The 27,194-nt window shown below is 42.0% G+C and overlaps 1 protein-coding gene across 7 annotated transcripts in view; it reads left to right on the top strand.

The window, feature by feature from the left end:
• Nucleotides 1-27,194, top strand: part of USP32 (ubiquitin specific peptidase 32) — a 213,005-nt gene that overhangs the window by 38,102 nt on the left and 147,709 nt on the right. For all 7 annotated transcript variants that reach the window (XM_063655614.1, XM_063655613.1, XM_063655611.1 and 4 more), the window contains one exon: nt 8,881-9,008. In XM_063655614.1, coding sequence (XP_063511684.1) covers nt 8,881-9,008 — 128 coding nt within the window. Of the gene's footprint in view, nt 1-8,880; nt 9,009-27,194 lie in introns of those variants that run through there.

Below are 27,194 nucleotides of genomic sequence, written 5' to 3'. Positions count from 1 at the left end.
GTTTTCTTTGCTGCATTATACAATTTCTTCTTGTCCTAGGTTTGTAAATTCTTAGCCCACTTTGGCAGTGAGAGGCATATTTCCCAATGTTTATTTATCTCTGTGGTTATCCTCTGATTCAGATGTTGTTAAATTTTCCTCTTTGCCTTTGGAACCAAACTGTTAAAACAGCAACTCCTATCCTATAACGGAAATCAGAATGCATGGTCCTGCTTTGGCTGTCTTAAAGAAATAGAGATGAAGAATAGACTTGGTCTTTGCTCTCAAGAGACTTAAAATATACTTGGAGAGATAAGACAAATATTACCTTTGAATAAAAGTTATGATATAAAGCAGTATGTAACAGGGGAATAGAACACCAGTATTGTGGTTTATTGTGAAATATTTTATACCATGTAATGAGTAATAATAAAGTATTAAACTTTAAGAAAAAAGCTTACCTTTACAAAAATGGATTTAATTTCATGCATTTCACACATGCATGTGATTTCTTGACTGGAGGTAAAGGTATAGTTGCAGCTAGAATTTAGGGAATGCTCATGGTAATGACAACATCCATCCTGTGTCACTGCAGAAAAGGTTAATAACTACTGGTGTAGACAAGGTAACCTCTAAAAGTTTAGAGCATGACAATGAGCGTTGTGCTGCTCTCTTATGTTTGTTTTGTGCAATTGTTAAGTACATAATTTTATTTTCCTTTCATGGACAGTGAGTTCTAATCTCTTCATATGACTTTGTAAAAGCAATTTACATAGATTATCTAAGTTATTTTTTATTTTTAATTTTTTTTTAGACAGAGTCTCACTCTGTCTCCCAGGCTAGAGTGCAGTGGTGCGATCTCTGCTCACTGCAACCTCTGCCTCCTGGGTTCGAACAATTCTCCTCCCTCAGCCTCCTGAGTGGCTGGGATTACAGGTGTGCGCCACCATCCCTGGCTAATTTTTGTATTTTTAGTAGAGATGGTGTTTCTCCGTGTTGGCCAAGCTGGTCTCGAACTCCTGGCCTCAAGTGATCCACCTGCTTTGGCCTCCCAAAGTGCTGGGATTACAAGTGTGAACCACCGCGCCGGCCTCTATCTAAATTAAAATGGAGGAGTTGGTCTATTTACCATTGGTACTATAGAAATGATAGTAGTCAGCTTGGGCTACCATCACAAAATACCAAAGACTGGATGATTAAACGACAGAAATGTTATTTCCCATTGGAAATAACGTTTGGTTCCAGCAAGGTTTTGTTTTTGGTGAGGGCTCTCTTCCTGGCTTGCAGGAGAGAGCCTTTCCTGCTCATTGCATCCATACACGCTCTTTCCTCTGTGCCTATGTTGCGCTTGAGCCCTTTGGTGTCTCTTCTTCTATGAACACTAATCCTGTAAGGTCAGGGTCCTATCCGTATAAGCTTATTTAACAATAATTGCTTCCTTACTCCAAAACCAGCCACACTGTGTGTTAAGCCTTCAGCATATGAATTTGAGGGGAGGGCACATACATTCATTTCATAACAGAAATGTAAATACAATGTAATATAGTCAAATTCTCCCCTAGACTTATCTTCATCAGTAGCACTGACTATATCTTAGAAACAGGCAGACACTTTGAAATCATCAAAGATCAATTTTTTCTTTCTAGTCCTTTGACAGCTAATTATTCAGTGAACCCTGTTCAGTTAACTTTATCTCTTGAATCTGCCTTCTTACCTCCCTTCTTACTTTATGCCTTAGGCCTGTAATCCCAGCACTTTGGAGACAGAGGCGGCAGGATCGCTTGAGGCTGTGCCTTCGAGTTCTTTTCTTGAGTTCATCTCGTCTGAACAAATGCAGTAACTGCTCAGCTGGTCTTTATACCTCCATTCTGACCTTTTCCCAGTCTTGTTTATTGCATTGACACCAACGTGCATGTAAACCTGATTGTTACTTCTTTGTTTAAAGCCAGGAAAGGATTTTTAACATGGCTTAGAATGGCCTTCCATAAACTTGTACCTGATACCTTTATCAGTTAGATTTAAGTTTGGATGTATATTAAACAAAATAATAGTTTAAATAAGATATAAGGGTTTATTTTTCCTCACACGTAAATCTGGAGGTAGGATATCCAAGGGTCATATGGCAGTTCCATGGTCATCTAGGCTTTTAAAAATCTTTTTGACCTCGCCATCCTTACTGTATGGCTTATAACTTTGACATTCACTCAAAAATAGATGTGTAAAATGGCTGCTGGAGATGCAGCCATTGTATCTGAGTGCCAGGTGGGAAGAAGAGATAAGGGCAAAAGGATATTTGCCAGCTATTACCTTTTAAGAAGCCTTCATGGAGGTCCCCCCAGTCATTTCTACTGCATTTCATTGGCCATTTCTAGTTGCAAGGGAAACTGAAAAATATAGTCGTTTAGCTAAGGACATTATCATCTTGAATAAAGTCAGGGTTCTGTTTTGTCTGCCTGTTATCATTCTAACCTCATTTCTGACAACTCTGCTTCTTATACCCTGTACTCCATTTATATCATACTACTTGCAATTCTTTGATTATCCATGCCACTTTATTCTTTTATATGTGTTTTCCCTGCATAGAATAGCCCTTTGCGTTTTTTGCCAGGTGAACCCCTATTCTTTAGGAATCACCACTTCCTAATTATTCCCTATTTTAGAACTCCATTGAATACCTCCAGTTTAGTATTTCCTATTTGGTATTATAGTTATTTTTGTTGTGTCTTATCTTTTCTACTAAATTTTGAAGTATTAGAATATGGAGACTATGTATTACTCATCTTGACTGAGATAAGTAGACATTTAATAAATGCCTGACAGCTGGGCTTGGTGGCTCACGCCTGTAATCCCAGCACTTTGCAAGGCCGAGGGAGGTGGATCACCTGAGGTCAGGAGTTCAAGACCAGCCTGGCCAACATGGCGAAACCCCGCCTGTACTAAAAATACAAAAATTAGCCGGGCATGGTGGTGCGTGCCTGTACTCCCAGCTACTTGGGAGGCTGGGCAGGAGAATTGCTTGAACCCGGGAGACCGAGGTTGCAGTGAGCCGAGATCATGCATTCCAGCCTGGGGGACGGAGTGAGACTCCATCTCGAAGAAAAAGAAGCCTGGAACAGTAGACATTTCATAAATGCTTGTTGAAAAAAATCAGCTAAAAGTACAAATTAAAAATAGCTACGAAGGGCCTGACATAGTGGTGCATGCCTGTAGTCCCAGCTACTTGGGCAGCTGAGGTGGGAGGATCACTTGAGCCTGGGAGTTGCTAAAAGGTTGGTGTGAAAGTGATGGGGGTTTGGGTAGGTGGTAGATTGGTGCCTGATTGCCTTGTGCTGCAAGGGACCAGAGAGTCTAACCACTCCTCATAGACTTTGAACCAATCTCTATTTTTTTTTTCTCAGCCTCACCTTTTACCCCCCTGACTTTTGTGGTAATTGGTACCATCCATTTCTGAGCCTTTTGGGGCTATGGACAGGGTAAATTCGTTTGCTTCTTGTTTGAATTTCTCAGCTGCTAGTGCTTAGGTTTTAACTTTCTTGGGTTGGCTTAGGTCAGTGACCACTCCAGATACTTAATGTGCACCAGAAAAATTTGACTGTCTCTTAGGTTCTCATTTCTCTCTTCTCCTATTTTTGTCTTTGTGAGTTAAAAAAAAAAAATTTCAATAGCTTTTGGGGTACAGGTGGTTTTTCGTTACGTGGATGAAGTGTAGTGGTGAAACCTGAGATTTTAATGCACCCATCACCCGAGTAGGGTACGTTGTACCCATTATGTAGTTTTTTATCCCTGTGTCCTTGTGAGTTTATATCTTCTTTTATTCTCACTGTAATTTTACTGAGAGAGGGATAGAGGGAGAGAGAGAAGATTTAAGAAAAGTCCCTTTTTCCTTTTCTGAAGCTACTTTTTCTTTCTAATACGAAGATAACTAATATCATTTTCTTATTTAAAAAATTTACCACACCTAGGCCGGGCACGGTGGCCCACGCTTGTAATCCCAGCAATTTGGGAGGCCTAGGCTGGCAGATCACTTGAGGTCAGGAGTTCGAGACCAGCCTGGCCAACGTGGTGAAACCCCATCTCTACCAAAAATATAAAACTTACCCAGGTGTTATGGTAGGTGCCTGTAATCCCAGCTACTGGGGAGGCTGAGGCAGGAGAATCACTTCAACCTGGGAGGTGGAGGTTGCAGTGAGCCAAGATCATGCCACTGCACTCCAGCCTGGGCTACAGAGTGAGACTCAGTCTCAAAAAATAAAAAAAAAAAATTACCACATCTGTAATCTCAGTACTTTGAGAGGCCAAGGCGAGTGGATTGCTTGAGCTCAGGAGTTTGAGACCAGTCTGGGCAACATGGCAAAACCCCATCGCTACTTCAAATTTCAAAAAATTATCCACATGTGGCAGTGGGAGCCTGTGGTCCCAGCTACTTGGGAGGCTGAGGTGGGAGGATTGCTTGAGCCTGGGAGGCAGAGGTTGCAGTGGCTGAGATCATGCCACTGCACTCCAGCCTGGGTGACAGAGTGAGACCCTGTCTCAAAAAAAAAAAACAAAAAACCAACAACAACAAAAAAACCACAGAACAGAACTTAGGCTTGATTCTATTATATTTTCTGTCTTGCTTAAATTTTTATTTTCAAAATTTTCAACATTTCACTGTATGGTGAACATTTTTATGTATTTATTTTCAGTAAATATGGATCTGTAGGAACATTTCAGTGTCTGTGTGATATTCTAAGTGTATACAATAATTTATTCAGTCTGTCCTTTGTTGATGGACATTGTTTGCTTCTTATAAGTGCTTTAAAAGCTTATGTATATGTACATTTCCCTACAGTTTAAGTGAATAAATTCATTAGTCATCAGACTGCTATATATATATATTTTTTTTTTTTGAGACAGAGTCTCACTCTGTTATTGTCCAGGCTGGAGTGTAGTGGGGCTATCTCAGCTCACTGCAACCTTTGCCTCCTCAGCTCAAGCAATCCTCCTGCCTCAGCCGCCTGAATAACTGGGATTACAGGCACCCACCACCACGGCTGGCTAATTTTTGTATTTTTAGTAGAGATGGGATTTCACCGTGTTGGCCAGGCTGGTCTCGAACTCCTGGCCTCAAGGGATCCACCTGCCTCAGTCTCCCAAAGTCCTGGCATTACAGGTGTGAACTATCGTGCCCGGCCACCAGATTCTATTTTTAAAAAACATATTACCAAGTAGTTCTTCAAATAATCTGTAACCAACAGTATAGGAGATTACCTATACTGTTATATAGGTAATCTATTAGATTAATATATAATTAACATATTAGATTAATTATGTTGTAATATATTCTAATACTGTTATTCTAATATTTAATCGTATATTATTCTAATAATATATTATTTGAATGTTTTAATTTTTTTGTCTCCTCCACTAGACTGTGAACAACCTAATTTGTTACTAAAGCCATTAATGAAAATTAGGCATCTTGAAGAAATACATATTCCACAGCCGAAGTTACCTCCTTCAATTGCAAATGTTAATATTATAAATCCAATTTTAAATAAAGTACCTAATAGTCATACTTTTCTCTAGCTACTTATTCAACTAGTGGTTCTTATTGTTTTATCATTGCTCTCCATGCTGCTGAACCATGAACCCCCCCTTCCTACCACAAGCATTCATCGAAGTGATTAACTGTATGCCAAGCACTCTTTAGTCTTTATCTTTTTTTTTTTTTTTTTTTTAGGACAGTCTCGCTCTGTCACCCAGGCTGGAGTGCAGTGGCACGATCATGGCCCACTGCAGCCTTGACTTCCCGGGCTCAAGTGATCCTCCCATCTCAGCCTCCTGAGTAGCTATAGGCACGTGCTACCACATGTGGCTAATTTTTCTGTTTTTGTAGAGACAGGGTCTCACTATGCTGCCTAGGGTAGTCTCTAACTCTTGGCCTCAAGCCATCCTCCTGCTTTGGCCTCCCAAAGTGCTAGGATTATAGGTATGAGCCACTGCACCCGGCCTAGTCTTTATCTTGCTGATCCTTTCTGCCTTAACTTGATAAGTCCCCTTTTCCTGGCCTTTGGAGAGCATACCCTTCTGCTTCTCCTTCTTTTCTCCTGACTGTTCCATATCAATTTTCTTCCTCTTTCTTAGTTTTTCCCTATGTTTCCTTCCTCTTGGAAACACTGGCTTCTTCTAGTTTTGGTATGTCTCATTATGCTTCTTCCTCATGGTTTTAATTACTACCTCTATACTGATGACTCCTATCAAACCGCTCTTAAGCTTTACATTTAAAATTCTAAAACCCCATTGCATTTTCCAAGGTTTCCCATATTCAGTGTCCTTTAAAAAGTTTATCATCTTTTTTCCTGACTTTTTTTTTTTTTTTTTTTTGAGATGGGGTCTCGCTCTGTTGCCCAGGCTGGAGTGCAGTGGCGCTATCTTGGCTCACTGCAAGCTCCGCCTCCCGAGTTCATGCCATTCTCCTGCCTCAGCCTCCCAAGTAGCTGGGACTACAGGCACCCGCCACCATGCCCAGCTAATTTTTTGTATTTTTAGTAGAGACAGGGTTTCATTGTGCTAGCCAGGATGGTCTCGATCTCCTGACCTTGTGATTCGCCCGCCTCAGCCTCCCAAAGTGCTGGGATTACAGGCGTGAGCCACTGCGCCTGGCCTTTCCTGACTTATTCTTATATTTTCTGTCTACATAATAACATAATCCTTGAACTTTCTTGGTACTGGCTGTGTGTGGTGGCTCAAGCCTGTAATCCCAGTCAAGGTGGGCAGATCACTTGAGGTCAGGAGTTCAAGACCAGCCTGGCCAACATGGTGAACCTAAAAATACAAAAATTAGCCAGGTGTAGGCCAGGCGCGGTGGCTCATGCCTGTAATCCCAGCACTTTGGGAGGCTGAGGCGGGCGGATCATGAGGTTAGGAGATCGAGACCATCCTGGCTAACACGGTGAAACCCCATCTCTACTAAAAATACAAAAAATTAGCTGGGCGTGGTGGTGGGCGCCTATAGTCCCAGCTACTCGGGAGGCTGAGGCAGAAGAATGGCATGAACCTGGGAGGCAGAGCTTGCAGTGAGCATAAATCGTGCCACTGCACTCCAGCCTGGGTGACAGAGTAAGACGCCATCTCAAAAAAAAAAACAAAAACAAACAAAAAATTAGCCAGGTGTGGTGGTGCGCACCTGTAGTCCCAGGTACTTGGGAGGATGAGGCAGGCAAATTGCTTGAACCTGGGAGACAGAGGTTGCAGTGACCTGAGATCACGTCACTGCACTCCAGCCTGGGTGACAGAGTGAGACTCTGTCTCAAAAAAAGAAAAAAAAAGCTTCCCAGTACTGCTTCTACTCTCAGTCTAGCTTCAAGTTCTACTGACCCTCTGGATATTTCCCAAATTTAGCTCCTTTTCTTGTAGTAGCAGGCTATTGCTTCCAGATTTGTTCTGTTCTCTATGTTATTGGTAGAGTGAGCTATCTGAATTATATCTCACTGTGTTTTGTTTCTTGTCTGCCTGCAGTTTTTATCTGAGTTGTATCTGTGTCCCTTCCTTATGACAGGACAGAGTCTCTGTGACTTGGTCTTGCTGCCTCTCTAGGTTTATCGTTTGCTACTCCGTGCCTTGCTTATTTTGCTGTAGTAAGATACTTTTACGATACATTTTTATACTTCATTGTACTTTGAAGCAAACTGTAATTTCTGATCAGCATATCCTTGTTCATTTTGCTTGGTTTAGCCTTTAAAATTTAATGTAATTCTCTTCATCTGGAAGAATTCTCTGTTTTCTCTAGCATGGGTCAAAGGTACCATTTCTGTGCCTCTATTGTGATTGTGGTACTGATCATGTAATAGTAAAGGGTGTTTATTTCTTTGTTTTTGTAGATAGAGATTGTTCCATATAGTGAAAAAAAGTTTTCAATGCATAAAATAAAGTAATGGCTCAGTAATTTTTTTGTTTTTGATAATGAGTATCTAAAAATTTTAGTTTGTTAATATCATCTATTTATGAATTATTTTCTTTGTAAATAATGACAAAATCCAAGCTAAACTTGAGGACTGTTCTCCATATGGATAGAGATGTGCTCAAGGAGTACAAATAATATAATTTTTATCACAAAGGAGATTAATATATTGCTGCTGAAAACATTAATGCCAGAATCCAATGGCATTTAGCTTACCTGCTAATTTGAAATATTTGTTACTTCTTCTTCGCCCCTGCCTAAAATTTGTATGCCCATATTAAAGTTTTGTCTTTTGAAAATTGAATGTTAAGAATTTTGGCTTGGCGTGCTGGCTCATGCTTTTAATCTCAGCACTTCTGGAGGCCAAGGTGGGAGGATTCCCTGAGCCCAGGAGTTCAAGACCAGCCTGGGCAACATGGCAAGACCCATCTCTTAAAAAAAAAAAAAAAAAAATTTATACTTATTTTCTAAATTAGATTTGAAAATATTAGAATTATGACTAAATGTCATAGAGTTCTATTTAACCAAAAAACAAGTGTAATATTTGCCAATTTTTCTTTTTTTCTTTATATTTATTTATTTTTTTGAGACAGAGTCTCGCTCTGTTGTCCATGCTGGAGTGCGGTGGCATGGTCTTGGCTCAGTGCAACCTCCGTCTCCCAGGTTCAAGTGATTATTGTGCCTCAGCCTCCCAAGTAGCTGGGATTATAGGCGTGCACCACCATGCCCAGCTAATTTTTGTATTTTTTGTAGAGATGGGGTTTCGCCACGTTGGCCAGGCTGATCTTGAACTCCTGGCCTTAAGTGATCCGCCTGCCTTGGCCTCCCAAAGTATTGGGATTATAGGCGTGAGCCACTGCGCCTAGCCTCAATTTTTCTTAGGAGCCAGGTTGAAAAAAATTATGAGACACTTCTTTTCTCTCCTGATTTCTTACCCATCTTCTGTTTCTGAATTGCAGTTACAGATGTAGAGCTGAAACGACTGAAGGATGCCTTCAAGAGGACCTGTGGACTCTCATATTACATGGGCCAGCACTGCTTCATCCGGGAAGTGCTTGGGGATGGAGTGCCTCCAAAAGTTGCTGAGGTAATCTTTTTGTTCTAAGTTTGCCTTTGAGGTAGTTATCCACCAGTCTAAATTCCTGAGGGGCCTTCTGCTCTTAACAGATTTAATCTTACCTGTAGTTATTTTTCTTCCTGAGTGGGTAAACAATGTTTTGTTTTAGATGTCAACGTGGCTGTGTTCTTAGAGGTCAAATGGGAGTACTACAGAGCTGTAATTCTGTTTCTTTTGTACTTTTGAGCTTTAATAGCCACTGATTATGATTATGGGAACAGTTCCATGATTGGCTTCTTATTCTTACAAAGTTAATCTCTGTGACATAAAAATTTTTATGTTGCAAATATGTTTTATAAATTTTATGTTAAAACTTTTCCGTATAGTAAAACATACTTAATTCTATAAAATTAAATGTTGTAAATGAGATACTAACTTATTGGGACTTAATTAAATTTTTATTTAAGTTCTACTAAAATGTTTAGGTAGAAATAAAATGTGCTAAGTTGATATAAATATTCTGTTTCTAAAAATAATATGTTGAACCAGGTGCCACCTCGCATCCCTGTAGTCCCAGCTACTCAGGAGGCTGAAACAGGAAGCTTGCTTAAGCCCAAGAACTCGAGTCTAGTCTGGGCAACATAGTGAGACACTGTCTCTAAAAAAAAAAAAATAAAAGTTTACTATTTTGTAGTTATGTACACAGATGTGCATTTTGTCATTCTAAATGAGAAATAAGAATAAAATTTATTGGCTGGGTATGTTGGCTTATGCCTGTAATCTCAGCACTTTGGGAGATCGAGGCAGGAGGATCACTTGAGCTCAGGAGTTCCAGCCCAGCCTGGGCATAGTGAGACCTCGTCTCTACTTAAAAACAACAACCAAAAAAATTAGCAGACATGGTGGTGTATGCCTGTAAGTCCCAGGTACTCAGGAGGCTGAAGTAGGAGGATTGCTTGAGTCCAGGAGATTGAGGCTAGAGTGAGCTATGATTGCACCACTTGCACTCCAGCCTGGGTGACAGTGAGACCCTGTCTCAAAAGAAAAAAAGAATAAATTTTATAAGATAATAAAAACTATGGCTGGGCACGGTGTCTCACACCTGTAATCCCAGCACTTTGGGAGGCTGAGGTGGGTAAATCACTAAGTCAGGAGTTCGAGACCAGCCTGGCCAACATGGTAAAACACCATCTCTACTAAAAATACAAAAAATTAGCTGGGCTTAGTGGTGGGTGCCTGTAATCCCAGCTACTCGGGAGGCTGAGGCAGGAGAATTGCTTGAACCCAGGAGGCGGAGGTTGCAGTGAGTTGAGACCGTGCAACTGCACTCCAGCCCGGGCAACAGAATGAGACTCTGCCTCCAAAAAAAAAAAAAATACAGGAATTTTAGGCTTGGTGTGTTAGATAGAACCATTGTTTGCCATTTTTAATTAACCCTAGTTTCTATTTCTTTTTGTTTTCTTTTTTTTCTTTGAGACAGAGGTTTGCTCTTGTTGCCCAGGCTGGAGTGCAATGGCATGATCTTGGCTCATGGCAAGTTTCGCCTCCCAGGTTCAAGCAATTCTCCTGCCTCAGCCTCCCGAGTAGCTGGGATTACAGGCGCCCGCCACCATGCCCAGCTAATTTTTTTGTATTTTTAGTAGAGATGCGGTTTCACCATGTTGGCCAGGATGGTCTTGAACTCCTGACCTCAGGTGACCTACCCGCCTTGGCCTCCCAAAGTGCTGGGATTACAGGCGTGAGCCACCACACCTGGCCTTCTCTAGTTCTTTTAATTGTGATGTTAGAGTGTTGATTTTAGATCTTTCCTGCTTTCTCTTGTGGGCATTTAGTGCCATAAATTTCCCTCTACACACTGCTTTAAATGTGTCCCAGAGATTCTGGTACGTTGTGTTTTTGTTCTCATTGGTTTCAAAGAACATCTTTATTTCTGCCTTCATTTCGTTATTTACCCAGTAGTCATTCAGGAGCAGGTTGTTCAATTTCCATGTAGTTTTGCGGTTTTGAGTGAGTTTCTTAATCCTGAGTTCTAATTTGATTGCACTGTGGTCTGAGAGACAGTTTGTTGTGATTTCTATTCTTTTACATTTCTGAGGAGTGCTTTACTTCTAATTATGTGGTCAATTTTAGAATAAATGTGATGTGGTGCTGAGAAGAATGTATGTTCTGTTGATTTGGGGTGGAGAGTTCTGTAGATTTCTATTAGGTCTGCTTGGTGTAGAGCTAAGTTCAAGTCCTGGATATCCTTGTTAACCTTCTGTCTCGTTGATCTGTCTAATATTGTCAGTGGGGTGTTAAAGTCTCCCATTATTATTGTGTGGGAGTCCAGGTCTCTTTGTAGGTCTCTAAGGACCTGCTTTATGAATCTGGGTGCTCCTGTATTGGGTGCATATATATTTAGGATAGATAGCTCTTCTTGTTGAATTGATCCCTTTACCATTATGTAATGGCCCAAGATGGCCGAATAGAAACAGCTCCAGTATGTAGCTCCCAGCGTGATCGATGCAGAAGACAGATGATTTTTGCGTTTCCAACTGAGGTACCTGGTTCATCTCATTGGGACTGGTTGGACAATGGGTGCAGCCCACAGAGGGCAAGGTGAAGCAGGGCGGGGCATTGCCTTACCTGGGAAGTGCAAGGGGTCAGGGGATTTCCCATTCCTAGCCACAGGAATCCACGTCAGACTGTACCTAGAAAAATGGGACACTCCTGCCCAGATACTGCACTTTCCCCAAGGTCTTAGCAACCAGCAGAGAAGGAAATTCTCTCCCGTGCCTGACTCAGCGGGTCCCATGCCCACAGAGCCTTGCTCACTGTTAGCGCAGCAGTCTGAGATCAAACTGTGAGGTGGCAGCCTGGCTGAGGGAGGGGCGTCCACCATTGCTGAGGCTTGCGTAGGTAAACAAAGCTGCCTGGAAGCTTGAACTGGGCGGAGCCCACTGCAGCTCAGCAAGGCCTACTGCCTCTAGACTCCACCTCTGTGGGCAGGGCATAGCTGAACAAAACGCAGCAGACAACTTCTGCAGACTTAAACGTCCCTGTCTGACAGCTCTGAAGAGAGCAGTGGCTCTCCCGGCATGGCATTTGAGCTCTGAGAATGGACAGACTGTCTCCTCAAGTGGGTTCCTGACCCCTGTGTAGCCTAACTGGGAGACACCTCTGAGTAGGGGCCTACAGACACCTCATATAGGCAGGTGCCCCTCTGGGACGAAGTTTCCAGAGGAAGGATCAGGCAGCAATATTTGCTGTTCTGCAATATTTGCTGTTCTGCAGCCTCTACTGGTGATACCCAGGCAAACAAGGTCTTGAGTGGACCTCCAGCAAATTCCAACAGACCTGCAGCTGAGAGACCTGAGTGTTAGAAGGAAAATGAACAAACAGAAAGGAATAGCATCATCATCAGCAAAAAGGACATCTACACCAAAATCCCATCTGGGGGTCACCAACATCAAAGACCAAAGGTAGATAAAAACCACAAAGATGGGGAGAAACCAGAGCAGAAAAGCTGAAAATTCTAAAAACCAGAGTGCCTCTTCTCCTTCAAAGGATCGCAGCTCCTCGCCAGCAACGGAACGAAGCCAGACGGAGAATGACTTTGACAAGTTGACAGAAGTAGGCTTCAGAAGGTTGGTAATAACAGACTTCTCCGAGCTAAAGGAGGATATTCGAACCCATCGCAAGGAAGCTAAAAACCTTGAAAAAAGATTAGACGAATGGCTAACTAGAATAAACAGTGTAGAGAAGACCCTAAATGACCTGATGGAGCTGAAAACCATGGCATGAGAACTTCGTGACGCATGCACAAGTTTCAATAGCTGATTCGATCTAGTGGAAGAAAGGGTATCAGTGATCGAAGATCAAATCAATGAAATAAAGCGAGAAGAGAAGGTTAGAGAAAAAGAGTAAAAAGAAATGAACAAAGCCTCCAAGAAATATGGGACTATGTGAAAAGACCAAATCTACGTTTGATTGGTGTTCTCTCGGCAAAAGCCCTACAAGCCAGAAAAGAGTGGGGGCCAATATTCAACATTCCTAAAGAATTTTCCACCCAGAATTTCATATCCAGCCAAACTAAGCTTCATAAGTGAAGGAGAAATAAAATCCTTTACAGACAAGCAAATGGTGAGAGATTTTGTCACCACCAGGCCTGCCTTACAAGAGCTCCTGAAGGAAGCACTAAACATGGAAAGAAACAACTGCTACCAGCCACTGCAAAAAGTGATGGGGAGAATGGAACCAAGCTGGAAAACACTCTTCAGGATATTATCCAGGAGAACTTCCCCAACCTAGCAAGGCAGGCCAACATTCAAATTCAGGAACACAGAACACCACAAAGATACTCCTCGAGAAGAGCAACCCCAAGACACATAATTGTCGGATTCACTAAGGTTGAAATGAAGGAAAAAATGTTAAAGGCAGCCGGAGAGAAAAGTCGAGTTACCCACAAAGGGAAGCCTGTCAGACTAACAGTGGGTCTCTAGGCAAAATCCCTACAAGCCAGAAGAGAGTGGGGGCCAATATTCAACATTCTTAAAGAAAAGAATTTTCAACCCAGAATTTCATATCTAGCCAAACTAAGCTTCATAAGTGAAGGAGAAAGAAAATCCTTTACAGACAAGCAAATGGTGAGAGATTTTGTCACCACCAGGCCTGCCTTACAAGAGCTCCTGACAGAAGCGCTAAACATGGAAAGAAACAAGTGCTACCAGCCACTGCAAAAAACATGCCAAATTGTAAAGACCATCAAGGCTAGGAAGAAACTGCATCAATTAATGGGCAAAATAACCAGCTAACATCATAATGACAGAATCAAATTCACACGTAACAATATTAACCTTAAATGTAAGTGGGCTAAATGCCCCAATTAAAAGGCACAGATTGGCAAATTGGATAAAGAGTCAAGACCCATCAGTGTGCTGTATTCAGGAGACCCATCTCACGTGCAAAGATGTACACAGGCTCAAAATAAAGGGATGGAGAAAGATCTACCAAGCAAATGGAAAGCCAAAAAAAGCAGGGGTTGCAATCCTAGTCTCTGATAAAACAGACTTTAAACCAACAAAGATCAAAAGAGACAAAGAAGTTTTGTATTTTTGGTAGAATCGTGGTTTTGCCATCTTGCCCAGGCTGGTTTTGAACTCCTGAGCTCAAATGATCCTCCCACCTTGGCCTCCCAAAGTGTTGGGATTATAGGTGTGAGCCACTGAGCTTGGCAGGGCTGGTAATTTTGAAGCTTGAATTTAGTTTTAGTGGGTGGATAGACTCATGGAATGGATGATCTATATTCCACAACTGCAGGGAGGTCAAGTTAAATAATGGGATTTATAAACAAGGTAATTAGTTGCAAAGCTAGGGAAGGGTCAGTACATATGACCCTTGTGAGTTCTTTTTTAAAATCCTATGGAGAAAAAAAAATCCTGTGGAGAGCTTGGACCTTTAAGTCTGAGTAAACAGAGGATCGTTATTCTTGGTGAGATTCTGAAATTAATGTTTTGAGATATCATAGCAGTATTTTAACATCAATATATCTATAAAGAAAGCTACAGGACTACACAAGCTGCCAGTTGTAGATGGAAAGAACTTTATTCCCTAGCTAATAATGTTTTGTTTTAATAGTAAAAGTAATAGCATATATTTTTTAAGAGCAAGGAAATGTATTTTTGGGATTTTATTATAAAAGGATCATGCACTTAAAAAGGATAACCACTTTAGAATATATTATATAAGGAAGCAATGTAAGTTTCTAAATTATTTTCCTGAAAACAGTAGCTTTATATTTTTAGAGCAAAAGAGAGATTTATCTAGGATTAATGGAGCTCCGATTTTTACTTCTGAAGACTGTTATAAATTCCAATGCAGAGAATATTTTAGGTGAGGAATAAGAACTCATGGCAGTTTATGCTTTTTTTTTTTTTTTTTTTTTTTTTTTTTTTGAGATGGAGTTTTGCTCTTGTTGCCCAGGGTGGAGTGCATTGGCATGATCTCAGCTCACTGCAAACTCCGCCTCCCAGTTTCAAGCAATTCTCCTGCCTCAGCCTCCCAAGTAGCTGGGATTGCAGGTGCCCACCACCACACCTGGCTAATTTTTGTATTTTTAGTAGAGACGGGGTTTTACCATGTTGGCCAGGCTGGTTTCAAACTCCTGATCTCAGGTGATCCACCTGTCTCGGCCTCCTAAAGTGCTGGGATTACAGGTGTAAGCCACCATGCCTGGCCATTTATACCTTTTAGCACTTATGTGTATATCTCATTAGACATACTGTTTTGAGGATAGATTAGTGTACTTAATATTTTTATGTTCTTCTAGGCTGGGCGCAGAAGAAACCCCCATCTGTACTAAAAATGCAAAAATTAGCTGGACATGGTGATGGACGCCTGTAATTCCAGCTACTTGGGAGGCCGAGGTAGGAGAATTGCTTGAACCCAGGAGACAGAGGTTGCAATCAGCCAAGATCATGCCACTGCACTCCAGCCTGGGCAACAGAGCAAGACTCCGTCTCAAAAAAAAAAAAAAAAGAAAGAAAATATTTTTATGTACTTCTAATCTTGCTTATAATCGTAACCATGTATTACTTGAATAAAATAATGAACAGAATTTGAGGGGATTGAGAAAACAAGGTAAATGGAAAATAAATGAAAAATGTATTCTACTTGAGATTAGTCTTTTTCTGAACCAAGGCCACTATGTTTTTTTTGAGACAGGGTCTCACTCTGCCACCAAGGCTAGAGTGCAGTGGTGCAATTTCGGCTCACTGCATCCTCGACCTCCTGAACTCAAGCAATCCTCTCACCTCAGCCTCTCAAGTAGCTGGGAATACAGGTGCGTGTCACCACACCCAGCTAATTTTTGTGTTTTTTGTAGGGATGGGATTTCACCATGTTGCCCAGGTGGTCTTGAACTCCAGAGCTCAGGTGATCACCCTGCCTCGACTTCCCAAATTGCTGGGATTACAGGTGTGCACTACCATGCCTGGCCTCACCAACTCTGAATTGTCTAGTGTTTTTATTTTCTTTAGGGTGCCACCTCCTCAGAACATCTACTCCCCTCAAACAAATTTAATAACAAAACATTTCTATGTAGTAAGTTTTTTTTTTTTTTTTTTTTTTTTTTTTTTTTTTGAGATAGAGTCTTGCTCTGTCACCCAGGCTGGAGTTCAGTGGCGCAATCTTGGCTCACTGCAACCTCCAGTTCCCAGGTTGAAGAGATTCTCCTGCCTTTGCCTCCGCCTCCCAAGTAGCTGGGATTATAGGCATGTGCCACCATGCCCAGCTAATTTTTTGTATTTTTTGTAGAGATGCAGTTTCACCATGTTGCGCAGGCTGGGCTTGATCTTTTGGGCTCAAGCTATCTGCCCGTCCTAGCCTCCCAGGGGACTGGATTACAAGGCATGAGCCACCACGCCTTGTCTGCGTCCAACAATTTTAGCCAACGTTGTTTTTCTCCCATCCTAAACTCTCTTTCAAGCATTAAAGCCTGAATCTGTAGTACGTAGCACAACATTTTATTAGATAATGGCCCATTCACTAATTGTTCATGTACGTCTTGTCTAATCTTATTCACGTAAATCTTGAGACCTTCTCACTTCTGTCTCCCAGGCTGGAGTGCAGTGGCGCCATCATGGCTCATTGTAGCCTCGACCTCCCAGGCTCAAGCGATTTTTCCCACCTCAGCCTCCCAAGTAGGTGGGACACAGGCACGTGCCACCATGCCCAGTTAATCAGTTTATTTATTTTTTGTGGAGACGGGGTCTCACCATATTGCCTAGGCTGGTCACAAACTCCTGGGCTCAAGCCGTCCTCCCGCATCAGCCTCCCAAAGAGCTGAGATTACAGGCGTGAGCTACTATGCCCAGCCAAAATTGTTATTCTTGATGGGCAGACTTTATGACTTAAAAAAAAACATATGCCCCAGAGTGCTGTGCATATTGTATATACTTAGCGAATATTTGATTTATTAATACTTTCTTTTTAGTAGTTGTATTATTCTGCAAAATCCTATTAAAAGAACGACCAAAACAATAACCAAGAGACGAGGAGACCTAAAGTTAGTTAGCTTTGCTAACTTTGCAAGCTTTGAACACTTAACCTTTTTCTAGATTAGAGGAAACTGTGTATATTAATCAAAAGCCGTATTAGATTCTGGAGTGTTTTTAGACATAGTGATCAACATGTGAAAACAAACAGCTGATTAGTAGGATATTTTCCTATTAGTGCTGGTGAATTTATGCTGAAGTAGTCTTGTTGCATTTAGATGTCCTCTGACTGGGGGCCTGCATATTTACCAGATAGTCTACGTTTAGGGAGAGTATCACAGAATAGTGATTTGTATTTGGTTTCTTTGATGTTAGTTGATCTATATTATTGATTAAATCCCTTTATGTTGGATTTACCAGCATTAAGGGCTAACAACTTTCTTGACAACTCTAGTCATTGATAGCTCTTGATACTGTTGGTCACTGACTGTTGTAATAGTAAAATGACTAACTTGTTTATATTAACTAGAGAAAAGCAGCTAACATTTTTGTTACGGTAAATCTTGACCTTGAGATCATAGCTGACAGAACAACCAGCAGGATACTGGTTTGAAATCTTTCCCTGTAACTAGAATCTGTGAAATATTCACTAGTACATTATGTTGATTGCCTCTCTTTTTGTTCATAGTATAACATTCATACTAATTCTTAAATTTCATTGTCTTAATACATTTCTTTTTGTAAGACAGGACAAAAAAGATTTCAAGGCTTCTGTAAGATGACAGTACAACAGAGTATATCACTCTCTTCTTGTAAACATATATGAACTTTAAAAATATGTGCATTATTATCTTGATGGTCCTTAGTTGTCAAGTTTTAAGCTAGAGCAAATTTAAACAGCTTCATAAGCTATTGAAAAACAGAGTTTACAATAGAAGATCTAACATATAGTTAAGCATAATGGGACTAGTGAACTCCTTGTAGAAAACTTTACATCAAGAACATTACATAGATTATGGATGTTCTAAGTGGTATGCCAGATGTTAAAGAAGTAATTCATATTAAAAAACACTCTTACAGAAAATACTTTATGTATAATTACTTATTTCAGATTCTTGGTGTATTAACTGAACTACTGACATGACTAGTGTAGTAGACGATAAAAACAGATGATAAAAACTTGAATCCTATCCAAGTGAGTCTTTATGAGAAACTTCTATCCTTAATAGGTAGTATGAGGGAAAATAAGGTTAAGTTTATAACTGGCAGTGTTACAGACTCTGCCAAAATTTAGCTGATAAAACTTACCAGAATTTGGTTATACATGTTGTAAAATTCAATGCAACAACAAGATCTGTGTAACCTTCAACAAAATCACATGACCCATTGCCCACTTCTTGAAAAATAATTGCTAAGGAATAAGGCTAAGGGCCAGGGAGGGCTATAGACAGGATTTTTCTCTCAGGGAACAAAACCTGGACTTGTAACTGTGCTGACCAATGAACGTACTCTCTTGCCCTGGCAGTTTACCTTCATGACTACCATATGTTTTCTACTTTTCCCTTTTCTGAATGGAAATTTCTATTGTAGATATATTTTTTCTACTTCACCATTCATAATACAAGTAAAAGAAGAGGTACAACTTGCGTTTTAGTTTATAGGTCACCAGGCCACAATGAATCACCTTTAGAGTTAGTGGAAAGAATTGAAAATCACATAGAGACCTTGGACCTGAATGTAGGAACTGGATAGGACTTTGTGGAAGTCTTTGTTAGGAATGGAGATGTTTTATGCATAGAAGAAAGATTTTATGTGTAGGAATAAGTGGGTGTTTGGATGAAGAAAGACAGACACATACTTAATATTTGCAGGGACTCAGGCAAGGATACAAATGCAGGGCCGGGTGTGGTGGCTCAGCACCTGTAATCCCACCACTTTTCGAAATCTCAAGGATTGCTTGAGCCCAGGAGTTTAAGACCAGCCCTGACAACATAGTGAGACCTCCTCTCTACAAAAAATAAAAAAAATTAGCTGGATGTCTTGCACGCCTGTAGTCTCAGCTACTTGGGAAGCTAAGATGGGAGGATCACTTGAGGCTGGGAGATTGAGGCTGCAGTGATCATGCCACTGCACGACAGCCTGGGCAATAGAGACCCTGTCTCTTAAAAAATACCAAGAAACATCAGCAACTATTAAATAAAAAAGTGTGGCTGGGCGCGGTGGCTCACGCCTGTAACCCCAGCACTTTGGGAGGCCGAGGCAGGTGGATCACGAGGTCAGGAGTTCGAGACCAGCCTGGCCAACATGATGAAAATTGAGCTGCTAAAGCTAGATACAGTTGACCCTTGAACAATATGGATTTGAATAGCGCAGGTCTACTTATACACAGATTTTTTTTCTTTTCTTTTCTTTTTTTTGAGACGGAGTCTTGCTCTGTCGCCCAGGCTGGAGTGCAGTGGCGCGATCTCAGCTCACTGCAAGCTCCGCCTCCCGGGTTCAGGCCATTCTCCTGCCTCAGCCTCCCGAGTAGCTGGGACTACAGGTGCCTGCAACCACGCCCAGCTAATTTTTTGTATTTTTAGTAGAGACGGGGTTTCACTTATACACAGATTTTTTTTCAATGAATATATTGGAAAAATTTTTGGAGATTTGCAACAATTTGGAAAAGCCACAGATGAGCCGCATGGCTTAGAAACATCAAGAAATTGAGAGAGATATGTTGCGAATGCATAAAATACAAGTAGATACTAGTTTATTTTATCAGGTACTACCATAAAATATATACATCTATTATTAAAAGTTAAAATTTATCAAAACTTATGCATACAAACCCAGATCGTACATGGCCTCATTTGCAGTCAAGAAAAATGCAAACAGAAAATGCAGTATTAAACCATAACTGCATAAAATTAACTGTAATATATATTATAATACCATAGTAATTGCATAGCCACCTCTTGTTGCTTTTATGGTAAACTCAAGTACTGTAAGTATTCGAGGTGCTAATCATCTCCACGTGAGCACTTCATCTTTCCAGTAAATGGCATATCACAGTAAAAGTGATCTCTTGTGTTTCTCACGTATTTTTTATTGTGTTTAGTGCAGTACCCTAAACCTTGAATAACACCATGTGACCTATATCAAGTGCCACTTGTGATCCTGGAAGTGTTCCCAAGAAGCAGAGAAAATCATGACATTATAGGAAAAAATTGAATTGTTTGATATGTAAAGTAGATTGAGGTCTGCAGCTGTGGTTGCCTGCCACTTCAGACAGATGATTCTTGCTGTAAACAGATGACATAAACTTACGATAAATACAGTACAGTACTGAAAATGTGTTTTCTCTTCTTTATGATTTTGCTTCCTTTCCTTTTACTTCCCTCTCCTCTTCTTCCCCCTCCCCTCTCCTCTCTTTTCTTTCCCTCCCTCCCTCCTTGCCTTCTCTCCCTCCCTTTCTTTCTTCTTTCTTTCTTACCTTTATTTATTTATTTTTTGTTTTTGAGACGGAGTCTCGCTCTGGTCACCCAGGCTGGAGTGCAGTGGCACAATCTTGGCTCACTGTAACCTCCACCTTCTAGGTTCAAGTGACTTTCCTGCCTTAGTGTCCCAAGTAGCTGGGACTACAGGCGCATGCCACCATACCCGGCTAATTTTTGTATTTGTAGTAGAGATGGGGGTTTCACCATGTTGGCCAGGCTGGTCTCAAACTCCTGACCTCAAGTGATCTACCTGCCTTGACTCCCAAAGTGCTGGGATTACAGACATGAGCCATCATGCCCTGCCTTTATGATTTTCTTAATAACATTTTCCTTCTCTGCTTACTTTATTGTAAGAATACACTGTGGAAGGCATATAATATGTGTTATCAACTGTTTATGTTTTTGGTAAGACTTTTGATTGTCAGGCTATTAGTAAAGCTTTTCTGGAGTCCAAAGTTATACTCAGATTTTCAACCTTGCGGGGAGTTGTGCCCCAGCTTCTGCATTGTTCAAGGGTCAACTGTAATTGAAGTCTTTAATTTGTTTGTATTTTTCCTTAAAGATTTTGATACCAGTAATTTTTTTTCATTGAGCAGTCTTTGACATTCTCTCTTTCAAAATAGAAATATCTTGAAAATGTAAGTTCTGTGTACTATACATAGAGTAAGATGTTTTCACAATGAGGATTTTCTTTTTACTTCTTTGTAAAATTTTATTAGATGATTCAGTGGTAAAAAGGAAGCTCTATTGATATATGCAACAACATGAATGAATCTCAGAAGCATTATGCTGAATAAATTAAGCCAGGAAAAAATAGCATGCATGTTTAAGATTCCATTCATATAAAATTCCAGGAAATGCAAACTAGTCTATTGTGAAAGGAAGCTTGCCTGGAGACTGGGTGCTGATATTGGTGCAGGAGAAAAGGGAAACGATAGATTATGTAGGGGCAGAGTAAACTTTTTTTTTTTTTTTAAGACAGAGTTTCTCTCTTGTTGCCCAGGCTGGGGTGCAATGGCACGATCTTGGCTCACTGCAGTCTCCACCTCCTGGGTTCAAGCGATTCTCCTGCCTCAGCTTCCTGAGTAGCTGGGATTACAGGCGCCCACCACCATGCCCAGCTAATTTTTTTATTTTTAGTAGAGTCGTGGTTTCACTGTGTTGGCCAGGCTGGTCTCAAACTCCTGACCTCAGGTGAACTACCCCCCTCAGCCTTCCAAAGTGCTGGGATTACAGGCTTGAGCCACCGCGTCGGGCCCAGAGTAAACTTTTGAGGCGATAGAAATGTTTGGTTTTTGTTTTCTTCATTGTATTTAGTGATTGGTATATACGCATGACAAAACCGATCAATTGTACACTTTTTCTTTCTTCTTTGAGACAGCATCTCGCTCTGTCACCTAGGCTGGAGTGGCATGATCTCTGCTCACCTCAACCTTCACCTCCCAGGTTCAAGCGAGTCTCGTGCCTCAGCCTCCCGAGTATCTGGGACTACAGGCGTGCACCACCATGCCCAGCAAATTTTTTGTATTTTATTTTATTTTTGTTTTGTAGAGATGGGGTTTTGCTTTGTTGCCAAAACTGATCTTGAACTCCTGAGCTCAAGCAGTCCTCCCACCTTGGCCTTCCAAAGTGCTAGGTTTACAGGTGTGAGCCACTGTGCCTGACCTCAATTGTATACTTTAAATGTGTGCAGATTTTTTAATATTAAAGTTTATTTTATTTTTTTTTTTGTGATGGGGTCTTACTCTGGTGGCCAGGCTGGAGTACAGTGGCATGATCACAGCTCACTGCAGCGTTGACCTCCCCAGGCCCAAGCGATCCTCCAGCCTCAGCCTCCTGAGAAGCTGGGACTACGAGTGCATGCCACTATGCCTGGCTAACTTGTATTTTTTTGTAGAGATAGGGTTTTGCCATGTTCCCCAGGCTGGTCTTGAACTCCTGGACTCAAGCAGTCCACCTGCCTTGGCCTCCCAAAGTGCTGGGATTACAGGTGTGAGTCACCACACCCAGCCTAAGTATATGCAGTTTTATTGTACTTCAGTTGTTTCACAAAAGTTGGTAAAACGTGAAATTATATATACTTTTTGGGTTTTTCAGGAAGAATACTTAACACTATTTAGGAAAGTGAGCCTGGAATATAAAAGTTGACTATTGGACCGAACTATCATTTCCTTTTCTATCTTTGTTAGAGTATTTGTATTTTGGTTCTAACTTTATTATTTACTTAATGATCTTTTCCTAGTCACTTAAGTTCTGAGACAAAATAACCTCCAAAACTTTGATCAGAATTGTGGAATTTAGGTATATGACTAGCTTGACTGAAATTAGAAAAGTTACGGGTACAGTTAACTTGTGATGTTCTACCATTGACTTGGAAACTTGCCTGGAATGGAGGGGGAGAAGGGTGAGGGCTGGGTTAGGCTGGGAAAGTTGGGATAGTGAAAAGAAGAAATGCCCAGTGATAAATTTGGAACTCTGTCTTTTCCTTATGATATGAAGTTATATTTGGGTTTAACTAAGCTTTTAGAAAATCTCCAGCCTGGCCAACACAGCGAGACCCCATCTCTACAAAAAATACAAATATTAGCCACGTGTGTTTATATGTGTCTGTAGTCCCAGCTACTTGGGAGGCTGAGGCTGGAGGATCAATTGAGCCTGGGAGGTTGAGGCTGCAGTGAACCATGATTGCACCACTGCACTCCAACCTGGGTGACAGAGTGAGACCCTGTCTTCAAAAAAAAAGAGAGAGAGAGAAAGAGAGAAAGGAGGGAGGGAGGGTGAGAGAGAGAGAGAAGGGGAGAGAGAGGGAGAGAGAGAGAGAGAGAAAGAAAAAGGAAAGGAAAAGAAAAGAAAGAAAGAAATCTAAGTTAAAGCAAGGAGACTCCAGAATGAGATTACTAAGAATAGAAGATCCAGGATAATTCACTTCCATGAAAAGTATGGATAATAAAGTAGAATAAGGACAGACAGGAGGAGCCACTTGTGAGGACAAGGAGGCCAATTTTAAGATCATGAATGAAAAGTGTAGAACAGCAAAGAAAAAAGCTATTCAGGAAGTCTCAATAGGCAAAATTCAGAGCTACTAATTTTAAAGAGAGCAATTTTGACTTGAAACCTACTAATTGAACCAGAAGCTTTAATAGGCATTTTTGGGCATCAGCAGACCTGAGGAGAATTCAGCTTCTTCCTTGGGTTGGGAATAGATCAGCTATTGAGTAGGGACAAATATTACTTTAAAGGAAGCTAGTGAGTGGAAAGGGAGTTACAACCCAGAACTTCAAAGAAATTATTTAATTATTTTAAACCAGTGCGAAGCTAATTGCAAGGGCATATGAATAACTTACCTCATTGATCTCTAGTAATACAACTTATGCTCTGAGTATCTCTTGTAGTTGTGTATTTAAATAGACCTAAATAGACAAGGTATCTCCAGAGGCAAGAAAAGGAGACTGAGTCACAGGACTTGGTATTCTGTGTGTTGGCAGCATGAAGTTGCCTAAGGCAGAGTGGTAATCTGGTTTGTAGAATCAGTCCTAGAATTAGTTATTGGTCTGACAGTCTGTCAGATATAAGTAGGTAATATTCTGAGGTATTCTAGAAATTTTGTGTAGATATAAGTAGGTAATATTCTGAGGTATTCTAGAAATTTTGTGTAGAAAAGGATCCTTTGCTTTTAAGAGTTGAGGAAGGGAGAAAAGTAATAAGGAGTTTTCTATTCTATAAATTTAAGAAGAGGCTGGGCATGGTGGCTCATGCCTGTATCCCAGCACTTTGGGAGGCTGAGGTGGGAGGAATGCTTGAGGCCAGGAGTTCAAGGCCAGCCTGGGCAGCAGAGTGAGACCTCATCTCAAAAAAATAAATAAAAACAAATTATAATGATAATAAATTTAAGCAGAGTATTAGTAACTTTCTGATTCTCATGTTCTATAAACATTTTATGGTGTGGGCTCATACCTAGCATATAGTAGTCAACAATTCTGTGGGATATATTATCTGACACAGTCCTATCCTAAGATCCCTCTGGAACTCTTAGGATGATTCTTACATTAAAAAAAAAAAAAAAAAAAAAAAACCACACACACACATTGTCAGGCAAAAACAATAAAATATACCAAGAAGATGGAGCAACTAACATCTTTTTTTTTCTGGAAGTATTATTTAACGCTTTCTTTTTAAGAATAAACAGTTTCCTTTTTCTTTTGTTATATTAATTTACTTAATAATTATACATACTTATGGAATACAGTGTTGTTACAGCATCTTTAGGATGTCTCCTTTCTGGCTGGAAACCTGTGGCTGGTGGCGCCTCTGTCTGGGCCCGCTGGGCTTGTTCCATCCACTTGGCCTGGCAGGCTCATGCTACCAGCCTGGATCTCATGCCTCCAAGGGAGACTGCACGAGTCAGGCGTGGAGCTGGGGAGGAGTATGTGAGCTAGAGGGGGGTACAACCAGTGTGCAGTCAGACACACTGGCTGCTGCCACGGAGCAGGTAGCTCCAGGTGCTGGCATGGGCATTGCCTTCCTGCAAGGCTGCAGCTAGACCAGGTGCACTTCAAGCAGCTTCCCCGGCTGCTCCCGGGGAGTGTGATGGCATCTGGAAGCTTGGAGACACCAGGAACCGCAGGGCCCCAAAGAGGGACTCATAGCCCTGGCTCAGGGAGCTCCCAGGTCTGGGCTTCTGGAAGGGCTGCAGCTCTTCTCTCCTTCTCTTTGCCCACAATGTGGCAAGAATGTTTCAGCTCTGTTTATGTTACAGCTCTTTTAGCCTCGCCATTTAGTGGATCCCAAGTTTTTGTCCTGCAACCAGGAAGAATGAGGTATGCAGATGGAGGGTGAGGAAGATGAAGAGAAGCTTTATTGAGCAATAGAACAGCTTAGAGGAGACCTGCAGTGGGCAGCTCCTCTCTGTAGCCAGGGTATCCTGAAGAGTGTTCAGCTCTCAGCAGAAGGGGTAGCTTTTCTCTTCAGCTGGTCATCTCATCCTCGGTCCAGCTCTCAGCAGAGAGGGTAGCTCCTCTCTGCAGCTGGTCGTCCCATCATCTGTCCAACTCTCAGCAGAGAAGGTAACTCCTCCCTGCAGCTGGTTGTTGCATCATCTGTACAGCTCTGGCTGATCCTGGGGCTTTTATGGGCCTCAGAGGGGAGGAAGTATGCACTGATTGGTCTATGGATTGCTGTGCCTGGAAAAGGCACCACAAGTTCCCACTCCAGTCCACAGCACTGGCAGCCTGGCCCTCAGCCTTCAGGCCCTCCCTGGCCTGGAAGGTGGGGCCTCACTGGGGACCTGCCCCCTTCTGCCCAGGAGCCTGTCTGCTGCCTGCCGCCATCCATGGCTTCCAGGCTGCTCCTGCCAAGGGGCATCTGCAGGCCAGCACCGAGCTGCACTAATCTCCCCTTGACTCCCCCGTCTTGCTTTTTGGTGCCCAAAGTCCAGAGGGGGCTGAGGTGGCAGGCAGCTAGCACGTCAGCAATGCCCTGAGTGTCCACATACCTGGCTGGGCTGTGACAGTTACCGGGCTTGGCTTCAGCCCTGCTCCAAGATTGGAGCAGGGGGCTGGGAGTCGGGAGAGGCCAGGCAGCAGGAGCAGACATTCCTGAGCCTGCAGGGGAAGGGGGACTTCCCCGGACCCCTGAGGGTGCAGAATCCAGAGATGTCCAGGTCCTGCATCTGAGAGGGCGGGGCTTTCGCGCACTCCCTGGAGCATGTCAGCAGCCCTGGCCGCATCTCCTTGCAGCCTGGTGTGGGGGCTCCAGGTCCTTGCTGGGCCCCTCTCTGCCTGCCCCTCCTGCCCAACCGTGCTGCTCTTCTGCTGGAGGGCGGGCTCAGCCTGGCTCCAGAGGTGGGGTGGGCTAGGGGGCCCCCGCTTGTCCCTGGGTCCCGCTGCCTTTGTGGAGCGGGGCACCGCCCCGCGCCCAGCTCCGCCTCCCCTCCGCCCCCCATCAACCCACATTGACAGCTATGCCATAGGCTGCCTCGGGGACGTGGAGCACAGGGGACCCACTGCCACCATTGCTGCTCTTGAAGCCAATCCTGCCGCCGCTGCCTGTGTCTCCCTGCTGCAGCTGGCGTGACGTTAGCAGCCACTCCAGAAGGCCCGCCGCTGCCATCAGTGTGATGTTTAGATACGTGTATATAGTGTCAAATAGGCCATTACACATGGCCGTTAGCATATCCATCATCTCAAACATTTGTCATTTCTTTGTGTTGGGAACATTAAAAAATCTGGTCTTCTAGCTATTTGAAAATATACAACCAATTGTTGTTAATTATAGTCACCCTATAGTGCTGTAGCATGCTACAACTTTTCCCTCCTATCCGGCTGTACTTTTCTATACATAACCAACTTTTAGCTATCACTTCCTCCCCCATCCGTTTCCTCGCCTCTAGTAACCACTATTCTACTCTCTACTTCTATGAAATCAACCTTTTTAGCATCTACATAAGACTGAGAACTGTTTACCTTTCATGAAGTGTTTATTTTTTAACAATAAAATAACTTGGCAGGATAATAATCTATATAAATATAACTCAGAACATCTTGTGGAAATAACTGGTTTTATTTTCATAAAACTTAGTAAGTCTGTTTGGGGGGAATATTTTATACTCTGTGCATGAATTTTCCTTTGGTGATTCTCTGAGGGAACCTAAAAGAAATAAACATCTTACAGAGTATCTCATACTGAGATCCACAAATTCCATGTGCTGCTGCTGTTAAGTATTAAGTCCCAGTAGAATGAGAAAATAAACCATGACCGGGCGCAGT

Source organism: Pongo pygmaeus, chromosome 19, assembly GCF_028885625.2.
Source record: "Pongo pygmaeus isolate AG05252 chromosome 19, NHGRI_mPonPyg2-v2.0_pri, whole genome shotgun sequence".
Taxonomy (NCBI): domain Eukaryota; kingdom Metazoa; phylum Chordata; class Mammalia; order Primates; family Hominidae; genus Pongo; species Pongo pygmaeus.
The sequence above is the reverse complement of the archived record's forward strand: the minus strand, read 5'-3'. Positions and strand labels throughout refer to the sequence as shown.